Source organism: Capra hircus, chromosome 15 (assembly GCF_001704415.2).
Source record: "Capra hircus breed San Clemente chromosome 15, ASM170441v1, whole genome shotgun sequence".
Taxonomy (NCBI): Eukaryota; Metazoa; Chordata; class Mammalia; order Artiodactyla; family Bovidae; genus Capra; species Capra hircus.
The window spans coordinates 36403823-36416263 of NC_030822.1; the positions used below are offsets into that span (position 1 = coordinate 36403823).

Below are 12441 nucleotides of genomic sequence, written 5' to 3' on the forward strand. Positions count from 1 at the left end.
GGATGTTTATTCCTGTCTACACAATAAGCATCAATAGAGCTATAAAAATCTGACTACATTTGAGCATCAGATGCTGAAAATAAAGATCTTACTGGAATAAAAAATGTTTTTGATTTTAAAAAATCCTTATAAATATTTGACATGAATGTCTAAAAATTTCCACCACAATATTTCTACTGAAGCTGTTTAAAAAGAACACTAACATATTATGTGGATGTGAAAATTATAAAGTTTTCTGCATTTAGTAGAGAACCCAGGTTTTTATTTTTTGTAGTTTACTTTTTAGTCAGCAGACGTTCACTTTTATTTCATTAAGAAGCAGAACAAATAATTAATTTTTCCTTTGTGATTCCAAGAGATGCCTTATCATCCTTCCAAGTAGAAAGTAAATTTTATGAGACCATTTTATATGATTTTATAATCCACAGTCCTGATTATGTCCTAAATTCTTCACTGGATCAGAGAATCAAGGTTTAATGGAAGTGCTCAAGAGTAAGGCATGATCAGACTTCTGCATGAGAGAGGCAGGACAGTGGAGACCAGTTCAGACTGAGGCAGCACCACGCACTTGGGAAATAGGGAGGGCCTTTTGTGGTGACTGAGTGCAGCCACAACAGCTGCCTACAGAGTTGCAGTGTCTTATCTGGCATAACCATGTTTGAGCTCCTTCATGCTGCAGATGTATCAGAAATCCCATCAGTCGGAGAGGTGCATCAGGCACTGGTTCAATGCTCTGCAGCCAGGCAAGAAACACTAGGCAAAGTCTATAGCTTTACCTCAGGAACAAGCAAGGAATAACCTGCTGAATCCAAGCTCCTGGGGAAAGAGTTTAGAAAGACTTAGGGAAGGTAGCAGGGTCATGGGCAAATGTCTAGGAATCAGGGCTGGAGTCTGATATTCCAGGGAAAGGCTGAAGTACTAGTCCCAGAAGTGCCCTTTACAATGAAGATGTCAGGGAAGAAAGTCAGCTACCTGGCAGGGACTTCTTGGGATGGGGCGGGGGGTGGGGGCGGGTGAAGTTGAAGACTGCCAGCATACAAGGGTTTGTTTTCAAAGATAAAACCACACATCTAACTGGCAATATAGGACAAATGTGGCCTGATCAGTTGTGACTGGACCACCTGCTCATGACCTGCTAAGTAGGACTCAAAGACCACATGGTTACAGTGAGGTCTCTATTCATAAATATCCAGATGGAAATGCAATGGATCCAGCCTGAACCAACTGTATAATATATTGGCCTTGAGGGACCAGGAAGGCAGAGTCAGGAAATAATTTGAGGAATTGCTAAAACAAAATGAGGAATATCTTTTCCATTGATACAATGGAAAGGGAATACACGGAGAATCATTGATAAACTGCCACCTCAGTAGCCAAAATAATCCACTACTGATTTCATTTCCCAGTGATTTCTGATAAGCACTTTTTTCACTGCTTCATCACTGTAAGTTTACTTGTAATGAACTGTGCATATTTCATGTGTAAAATTTGATGAGTTTTGATATATGTATATAATTACATGTTTTTTTAAAGTTCTCATTAATTTATACATAATTATTTGTTTACAAGCCTGTCTCCCAGGCTAGGTTTTATGTTTCTTCAGTGTAAAAATCCAATCTCAAGCCATATAACTGCATCACCCAGTATATAGTAAATTTTTAGGAAATGTTTACCGACTGAATTAGTATATGAGTGACTGAATACATGCAGAAACGAATAGATTCCTCTCATACTCACAGGCACTGTCACAAACCTGCACTCAAACACTCCTAAGCTAATAATCCTTTTAAAAGCATAGTATGAAATCTGGAAGACACAGGTGATGCAGGTCCAGCTTCATGGTATCTTTGGGATGGGGAGATCCTGTGACCACGAAGAGGGAGTAACACTAGGTGTGACCACCTGGTATAAGAGAGAGGCGTCAGTGATAGTTGTTCCCCTTCCAGTAGAAATAGGAACAGACCCTCAATACACATCCTGTTCTCTTTTTCATTCTTACCCATGAGAGCAGATGTGCAATGTGGCAGCAGCCTGAATACTAGGTACTGGAGCAGGAAGTGTCCACACACCTCACACTAGCACTCCTGTGCTTGGACTCTTCCCACCTCCCAGATGATGCCTAGTACGTTACAAGAAGCTCTGTCTTGTGTCCTAGGTATTTTCCTATGAGTTCAGTGGGAATCACCCAGAGAGTGTGGAAAAGGTGAAACAGGAAGAGAACACCTATGTAGCAGGGATGAAAGGTAAGAACACAGGAAGATTCTTATAGTTGAAAAGGGGTAGCGAGTTTGAGAGACAATAGGTCTTTTGATTTCTTGTGCCTTTTAGCACACAAACTGACCACCTCGGTAAGTGCCTAGTAGCAAGATTTCTGAGAGTGAGAATTCATGAGAAGAAAGATAAAGAAAAATCTCTTCTCCTAAATAGACTGTGGATTGTGAAAAATAAAGACACAGCCCTTCTCCCAGGATAAACTTTGGTTCTGCAGAGACTTGATGCCTTCAGCATCTTCCTCCTTACCTCGAGACCAAGGATGAGTTTGTTCTAGAGATGGGGAACTGTAGGTAAGTGGACACGCCAGTGAGTCCAGCAGAGTGAGATCCAGAGATCCAAGCTGCACATCAGAGTTTGGTTTTGTATGACAGTGATTCTCAGTCTTCTTTCCTAACAGCTGGGTATGAAATGGACATTTCTGTGGATTCTATTTCAATCTCTGACTGTTTTCTTGGGTGAATTTTATACTACTTTTTAAGCACCAACACTGAATTGAGTCTTTCTCTGAGAGGATCATAAAAGATGAGGTCCTGAGAGATGATGCCAGCAGGAGGTCCCCAGGGTATCGCTGAGCATAGCTCCTTCTAGTATCTCTACACAATGAGATACCATGGGATCTTCTGTAGATTTTTCTTTCTTCTGTTTATAATCATAGAGTTCTGTGAATATTCTCTAATTCCCAGACGTTTTCTAATCAAAGAAAAAAATCCATAGGCTCTGAATATGAGAAAGAATCAAGTCTCTCTTCTTGGGAGCAGAAGCAATATGCAAAATATACGCGAACAGGCATTTGTCCATCCTTTAATTTAAATCCTTAGAAAAGTGGAAATATGCATCCTTTCCATATTTCTCATTTTAACTGCTTTTAAAATTATTGTTAATCTGAGGATATTATGGCTACCTTTTACAAAAGCTTAACTCATCTTAGAAAATAACAGGTTTGAGATACTTTGTGTAAAACTCAAATGTTTGAACTATGCTAAAGACAGATCCATATTTTTCTGAAACATGCTAGATTTAAACTACTTAATGCTTTATTTACTCACTGATATTTAGTTCTTTTTAATAAAAGAAAAATACTGTAGTCATTTATTATCTTTGCTACTAAATTTTCCCATCCATCTTTCTTTCCCTTTTATTCTGGCAGTAGGAAAATTATTAATAAATAATTTTAATAAATAAATTTATTAAATAATAATTTATTATTATTTATTAAATAATTTATTTAATTAATAAATATATTGCTCAGATATAATTTTTAAAATTTATTAGTCAAGTTATATTTCTCATTGTAATTTTTCTGTTGAATCCAAACTGCATTCTTTGTAGATATGTGATTAAATTTTTCTTATCTTTCTTTCTTGTTAATTTTTACCTCTTTTTTCGATCAAATCATTATGTATTCTGGTTTATGAAATCTCCTTGTGATTTCATATCCTTACAGAGAAATGGGACTAATTTACTCTCAAATTATCTCCACTACATCTTTGTTGCTTTTTCTTTATTCAAATCTGTTTGTCACATTATATTTTCAGTTTGTGAGTATATTGTAAAGAAAATTTTATCTTTCTTTTTTCAGTTCATTTTTTAATTGAGGAATAATTAAAATAATTATTTTAATAAATAATATTGTGTTAGTTTCAAATGTACAGCAGAGTGATTCTTTTTTTTTTCGCAGAATATATTCCTTTATAGGCTATTATAAGATATTTGGTATAATTCTCTGTGCTATACAGTAAATACTTGTTGCTTACCTATTTTATGCATAGTAGCTTATATATGTTAATCCCATACTCCTAATTTGTCCTCTGTACCTCATTTTCCTGTTTGGTAACTGTAATTTGTTTTCTATGTCTGTGAGTCTGTTTCTGTTTTCCACAAAGTTTCATCTAGATTATTTTTTAGATTTCTCATATAACTGATGTCATATAGTATTTATCGTTTGTCTGAAATATTAATCAGCCATAAAAATATTGCCATTTGCATCAACATGGATGGCACTAGAAAATATAATGCTTAGTAAGATAAGTTACACACATACATAATACAATTTGAAAATATTTTACCCATTGTGTTGTAGGTTTCCCTTTTATTTTTCTGATGGTTTCCTTTGCTGTGGAGAGGATTTTTAGTTTGATGTAGCCCTACTTGTTTATTTTGCTTTTGTTGTCTATGTCTTTGGCCTGAGATCCGAAAGATAATTGCCAAGACCAGTGTTAAGGAATTTCGCCCTATGTTTTCTTCTAGGAATGGGAACATATTTAATCAATTTCAACTTTATAACTGTTGGAGTAGAAAATTAGCTATTGGAATATCTTATCCTTAGGGCTAATGGGTGAAGAAAAGTCTTATGATGGCAATTATACGAACAATCAAAGTCCAGGGACTTTTGATCAGGATTTATTTCTCACACAAGTTATTTATATTTCATCTGGGAGTAAAAACTCTTGTGTAAATCTTGGGGTACACACATACACACACTCGGGCACACATATCTGATTGTGTACTTACTGATTGATTTATTTCTTCTTTTGATATGTTTCTCCTGTTTGCTATTTTTTGATAATATATCAAAAACATATTTTGATATGTTTGTTTCTCCTGTTCCTGGAGAAGGGAATGGCTACCCACTCCAGTATTCTGGCCTGGAGCATTCCATGGACTAAAGTCCATGGGGTCGCAAAGAGTCTGACATGATTGAGCGACTTTCACTTTCTTTCCTGTTAGCCATGTGCTGTGTGCTGTACTTAGTCACTCAGTCGTGTCCGACTCTTTGTGACCCCGTGGACTACAGCCAGCCAGGTTCCTCTGTCCACGGGGATTCTCCAGGCAAGGATACTGGAGTGGATTGCCATGCTCTCTTCCAGGGGATCTTCCCAACCCAGGGATTGAACCCAGGTCTCCGGCATTGCAGGCAGATTCTTTACCGTTTGAGCCAACAGGGAAGCCAAAGAATACTGGAGTGGGTAGCCTATTCCTTCTCCAGGAGAACTTCCCAACCCAAGAATTGAAGTGGGCTCCTGCAATGCAGGCAGATTCTTTACCAGCTCAGCTACCAGGGAAGCCCTCTGTTAGCTATGCTGCTGCTGCTGCTGCTAAGTCGCTTCAGTCGTGTGCTACTCTGTGCGACCCCAGAGACGGCAGCCCATCAGGCTCCCCCGTCCCTGGGATTCTCCAGGCGGGAACACTGGGGAGGGTTGCCATTGCCTTCTCCAATGCATGAAAGTGAAAAGTGAAAGTGAAGTTGTTCAGTCGTGCCCGACTCCTAGCGACCCCATGGACTGCAGCCTACCAGGTTCCTCCCTCCATGCGATTTTCCAGGCAAGAGTAGTGGAGAGGGGTGCCATTGCCTTCTCCTCTGTTAGCTATAGATCTTCAAAAATATGTCACAATTCTATAGCGATGTGTATGGACTTTTTTCATTCACAGTTATTTCATTGATGCTACTTTATTTTTACTTTTGTACAATCAACAATATTACATTTTTACAATGATGTCAAAGGGTAATTGAACAATACAGCTCAGTGACTATTTCTCTGTTAAAGGCAGCTGAAAATTAGGGCAATATTCACTCATTTAGCACTGAATAAAGATAATCTGTCCAGCAGAAACAAAAGAGAGACCATTTCTAGTTAGAACATTTAATAGTTGTATAATATGGAAAACCATCAACGCTTTCTAAAAACCAGTCATTTTATCTGTGAAATGTGGATAGTATTTTTCCTGCTTTAATCTTTATAGTCCTAAAGGCTAAAAGTAACTAATATTTATATATCCAATAATAACTTTTAAAAAGCAGACTGTACAGAAGTTGCAATGAGGAATAGAGAAATATATATATAAAGGAGAAGATTTTGATAAACCTTTCCCAATTCAAGACAGAGCAAATGGACAAAAAATAGCAAAAATAAAAAAGCTAAAGATACAGTGAATTAAAAAGTACAAATATGTATCAAACTGCAAACTATCATAATAAAAATTGTATCTCTTTCCAGTGTACATGGAACATTCACAAATATTGTTACAAACATAATCTCAATAAATTTCAAAGAAATAGTTACTATGCAAGCAGCATGTATATAACATTAGCTGTAGGGAATGGGAGTGAGAAGTTTGGAGAGGGCAAAAACACCAGCTAGACTTCTTGGGATAGATATTACTTCATAGGTTGATTTTTTAATCAGGCAAATATTTTATATAATTTAAAATAAAATAAAAAAATTTAAAATAAATTCATAAAAACTGAGAGAAAAATGTAATAAACAGACCTAGCTATGTATCCAGATTGTGATGTGTGTGTGGTGAGACAAAACAGCTGAGGCATGTGTGGTTGCCATCAGGACCTGGAACATTTGGTGAGAGGCAAAAAGATGAGACTAGGGAAGAGATGCCAAGGCGTCGGTGGTATTGCTAATGCTAGGTGGTGAATACGTAAGAATGTTATATGTGCATATACAGAACTAGTTTATTCATATATATAACATGCTGTGCTGTGCTTAGTTGCTTAGTCACGTCTGACTCTGTGACCCATGGACTTCAGCCTGTCAGACTCCTCTGCCCATGGGGATTCTCCAGGCAAGAATACTGGAGTGGGTTGCCATGCTCCTCCAGGGAACCCAGGTCTCCCACACTGCAGGTGAATTCTTTACTGTCTGAGCCACCAGAGAAATCCAAGAATACTGGAGTGGGTAACCTATCCCTGCTCCAGGGAATCTTCCCAACCCAGGGTCTCCTGCCTTACAGGAGGATTCTTTACCAGTTGAGTTACCAGGAAAGCCCTTATACATACATACGTATGTATATATTACTTGTGGATACATTATGCATTAAAATAAGGGTATATTATCTAGCTCCTGGTATTACAAAGATCAGTTAGTAATCTGCTATAGTAAAAGTCCAGGGCAGAGATAATGGTAATTGGGACCAAAGTGGAATATTTGAGTGTTGAAAACTGGGATGTTTTTAGGGAAAGAAAAATACCACAGAACTTGCTGATAGATTGGATCTTTGCTAAATCTTGTCCAAAGGAAATATTAGTCCTTTTTTTTTTTTTTCATGGAAAGGTATCTTTTTTTTTAAATTTGTTTCCTTATGTAATTAGCTTCGAGCATTATAGAGTAGCTAAAAGTTTCCAGGCAAGGTAGATGGAGCAGAGGAGTTCATTTTAAATTCAGAATTTAAGAAATCTTCAAAGGGTCTGAGGCAGAAAGGAGTTAATAAAGGAAAAACAAGGTCACTGGGCAAACTGTAAGTGGCGATGATGCAGATATTGGTAAGACTGCTTCCATTTCAGATGTTGATTTTGACCATTAATTCCTATTCAGGAGTACCAATCAGGGTTGAGGCTTTAAAGGAGTCTGTTCCCAGCAGGGAGCTCTTGAATTTAGATGCTCATTACCAAGTGTGCTGGCTGCTTTCACACATGACATTTAAGGCATCGATAATTTATAATGTGATTTATTTGTAAATAATGTGAAAAGAAAGTACTTGGCTGGATGCAGAAACCAAGGCATAGGTAACTGATAAGAATTTTTTTTTCCATTGTCTAGGACTCTGATATAAACTTGGGAAGTTCTGCCCACAGTAAAGTATCTAGTATTATATGACTACAAATGCTCACTAATAAGAAGGTAAGAACTGAGAAATTCTGTCAATAGCAACAAGTAAAATTCAACATTTGTATCTTCATTTTTCCTCTCTAATTTTTATTTCTGCTTTAAATTGAGCTGTCCAAAAAATCTGGCTAAACTTCTCTGTGATTAGGTGTAGGATTGTCATAGGGTAAGAAAAGAAAAAATACTGAAATAAAATGTAAGGTCACTCTGTCAGAACAGAAAAAGAATTTCAAGCATATCCTGGGATATTGATCAGAGAAATGAATGCTTCTTAACTATCAAAATACAGAGCTGATGGAGACAAAATTGTGTCTCTAAGACCAAATGAGGACTTAGATCTAATGTGGCAAATTTTCAGAATTTTCATAATGTAGAAGAACCACATAAAACCTCCAATTAAAATAAATAAATTTATATTTAAAAAAAAACCAAGAGCAGATATGAAGCACCATCTAGGAGTTATAGGGCTTCAAAATGACACTGGCAGCCACCATCCTGGATAAGAGAAAACCTCCCTAATACTCTCCTGAAGGCCCCCATTACCTCCTTGTTTCTCAGACTATAGATGAGAGGGTTCAGTGCTGGAGTAATGACAATATAAAATACAGAGAGGATGTTGTCCTGTTGGGGACTGTGGTGGGAGCTGGGCTGGACATACATAAACATGGCAGCTCCATAGTACATTCCCACCACAGTCAAGTGAGAAGAACATGTGAAGAGGGCTTTCTGCCTTCCCTCTCCTGAGGACATGTGGAGGACAGCAACTAGGACAAACGTATAGGAGGCAAGGACGGCAGCAAGGGAAGGCATGAGAAAGACGGACCCTGACACATACACCATGAACTCATATCTGGAGGTATCTGCACAGGCCAATTTCAGCAAGGGTGGGATCTCACAGAGGAGGTGCCTGAGTTTCCGGGTCATGCAGAAAGGAAAATGCATGGTATATGAAGTGTGTATCACAGAATTCAGGAATGCCAGGGTCCAAGGGGTGGCCACCATGAGCCAGCAGATCCTGGGCCTCATGAGGACCATGTAGTTCAGAGGATGACAAATGGCCACATACCTGTCATAGGCCATGAAGGCCAGTAAGAGGCCCTCTGCACCACCCAGGGTCAGTACTAGGAACATCTGAAGGGCACAGCTCTCAAAGGAGATGGCATTCTCTCCACGCAGATAATCCACAAGTGTTTTAGGAATAACTACAGATGTAAGCATCAAATCCATGAGAGAGAGCTGGCTGAGCAGGAGGTACATGGGCACATGGAGCCGGGCATCCATTGTGATGACCAGAAGCAGCAGACCATTGCTGGTGAGGGCCAGCATGTACAGGACTGAGATTGTGGCACAGAGCAGCTCAGGAGACCCACTGTCAGTCAGAATCCCCACCAAGATGAAACCACTTTCCACGGTGGAGTTATAGAGCTCCATTCTGTGTGTGTGTGTGTGTTTTTGTTGTTGTTGTTGTTATCTGAAATTATGAAAAATCAGATAAGGTAGTTCTGATGTGGTCACTGGGGACTCCTTGCCTTTACAATGTTACAGCCCTTGATCGAAAGAAATTAGTTGCTCAGTTTATCCTAACATGTATTAGTCTTTCATTCATAAATTAAATCAAGTATGTACTGATAACATATTGTTAAAATAGCACATTTCTTTCCCATTTCTGATGTTTCCTTCAATATTAGGCAAGTCCCATTTGGGCAGTAATTCTGCATTTGCTCTGCTTCACCATCCCACTTCCTTCTCTTGAGAAACAGGAGCAACTTAACCAATGGGAAACATTAAAGGGAAAATCTAGGCATATAGACATACGGAGTGCACTAAGTCACTTCAGTTGTGTCCAACTCTGCGACCCCATGGACTGTGGCCCGCCAGGCTCCTCTGTCCAAGGGATTCTTTAAGTAAGAATACTGGAATGGGTTGCTGTGCCCTCCTCCAGGGGATCTTCCTGACCCAGGGATTGAACCCACGTCTCTTTATGTCTCCCGCACTGGCAGGTGGATTTTTTACCACTAACACCACCTGGGAAGCCCAGACATATGGTACCCAGCTTCTTTTTCCTCCCTTTCTCTTCAGGAGATGCATCTTCGAGAAGGCCTAACATATATTTCCCTCTCTCCCATCCAGGTTGTGAAACAATTGAGACAGGAGATATTTGTGCAGCCAAAACATCACCCTATTTTTCATAAAGCAGAAATTATGGGATGTAATTTCTGTGTTAGTGGATAATGGGACTTCCTAAACCAACCTCGAAATGAACATAATTACCTTTGCAGTCACAAGCAAAGCAGGACCAGGTCAGTGCTTCCCGCTGAAGAAGGACTGGTGGAATAGGAGAGCAAGAGATACACTGTATCTTCTAAGAAAAAAAGAGGATTTCATTCCCGCTCATTCTCCAATTAGATTAACTTCCTCCCTGAAACTTGAGAAGAAAGGAGAGAGTAGAGACTAAGGATTAGCGTTCAGCCCAGTTCAGTCGCTCAGTCATGTCCGACTCTTTGCAACCCCGTGAATCGCAGCACGCCAGGCCTCCCTGTCCATCACCAACTCCCTGAGTCTACCCAAACCCATGTTGCTGCTGCTGCTGCTGCTAAGTCGCTTCAGTCGTGTCCGACTCTGTGCAACCCCATAGACGGCAGCCCAGCAGGCTCCCTTGTCCCTGGGATTCTCCAGGCAAGAACACTGGAGTGGGTTGCCATTTCCTTCTCCAATGCATGAAGGTGAAACGTGAAAGTGAAGTCGTTCAGTTGTGTCTGACTCTTAGCAACCCCATGGACTGCAGCCCACCCAGGCTCCTCCGTCCATGGGATTTTCCAGGCAAGAGTACTGGAGTGGGGTGCCATTGCCTTCCCCATATTACCTTGACGTAAAAGAAAATTTTGGAAGAGAGAAAGAACCATTCCCTCTCGTGCCTATTATGTGCCAGGCACTGTGCTAGCTCCCATTCGCACAGGGAAGTACGTAGTATATAAAATGCCAGACCACATTCAGTTACACTCATGAGGAGCATTGAAAAGTAGGTGGAGAATTCCCTGGCTGTCCAGTGGTTGGGACTCCCCGCTCTCACGGCTCAGAGCCTGGGTTCAATCGTTGGTCAGGTAACTAAGTTCCCACAAGCTGCATGACATAGCCAATAAATAAATAAAATAGATGTAACTATAAATTGTGAAAAGCGTCCTAAAGCAAAAAAAGAGTGAACAGTGGTTCTCATGTAGATTGGTAGTTAAAGAAAGCCTTCTGAGTCTGTGAATTTGAAGCTCAATTTTGACAGACAAACGTAAATTACCCAATTGAGGAGGGATGAAGAGCTCCCTGAGCAATGGATATATAATATGCAGAATATTTGAAATAGGAAAGAGCTTGTAATTTCTAGGAAGCTGAAGTAAGATTGGTGAGGACGGTACTGACTGAGAGACACGTGGAGTGGTAAACATGTTCCAAGTTGTGTTTGGCCTTTCAGGGAATATGGACTACTGTTGTTGTTATTTGTTAACTAAGTCCTGTCTGTCTCTTTTGCGACCCCATGGACTGCAGCCGGCCAGGCTCCTCTTTCTGTGGGATTTCCTAGGCAAGAATACTGAGGTGGGTTGCTATTTCCTTCTCCAGGAGATCTTTCTGACCCACAGATCGAACCCACCTCTCCTGCATTGCAGGCTGATTCTTTACCACTGAGTCTCCATGGAATCCCATATAGACTATAATTGAGAGCTGTTTTTTTTTTTTCTTTTTAAACGTTTTCTTTTGTATTGGGGTATAGCCAATTAACAAAGTTGTGATAGTTTCAGGCAAACAATGAAAGAATTCCGCCATATATAAACATGTTTACACGCCTGTCCCAAACTCCCTAAACTATCCTTTCCCCTCATTCTTCTTTTGGCAACCATAAGCTCATTCTCTAAATCCGTGAGTCTGTTTCTGTTTTGTAAGTTCATTTGTATAATTTCTTTTTAGATTCCACATATAAGGGGTGTCTTTAATCTGTATACACAAGAGTGACTCATACTTTTAAAAGATAACTCTGATAGTCCCATGGAGGGGTAGAAGTAGAAGATGGGCAAGAACAGACCCAGGGAGATATGTGCAGGGGTGATTGTGGTCATCTAGGTAAGATGGACCAGGGACATGGCAAAGATATGATAGAGTCAAGATTCATGTTGGAAGTCGAATCAACAACAATTGGTGACTGATATGATTCTTGAGATGGAATTCAGTCATGAGGGGCTAATTTGGCAGGTGATAAATAGAAGAATTGAGTATGTTTAAGGGACTAGAAATTTTCACGAGAATGGAGAATCTATTTTTCTCAGAGTGAGTAGGTGAATAGAATGAATAGGACTTTATGTGAAAGTTTGGAATTCAAGGACTGTTTTCTCTTGCAAGGTGCATAGTTTGCTGATTCTTCATCAGCAAAATCAGTGTCCTTCTTACCACCACCAATTTAGCACTCACTCTCTTTTTGTTGATATTTTGTGATAATGATTTCTACCTAATACTTTGACTTGTCTAAGACGTTGTGAATAAAACACAAGGCAAGGTCAAACTCCTTGGC

At 39.5% G+C, this 12441-nt stretch overlaps 1 protein-coding gene across 1 annotated transcript; it reads right to left on the reverse strand.

Annotated features, from left to right (window-relative positions):
- Positions 8349-9320, reverse strand: LOC102173318 (olfactory receptor 2AG1-like). The gene has a single exon (XM_005689755.2). The coding sequence runs from the start codon at positions 9318-9320 to the stop codon at positions 8349-8351; it is 972 nt and encodes a 323-aa protein (XP_005689812.2).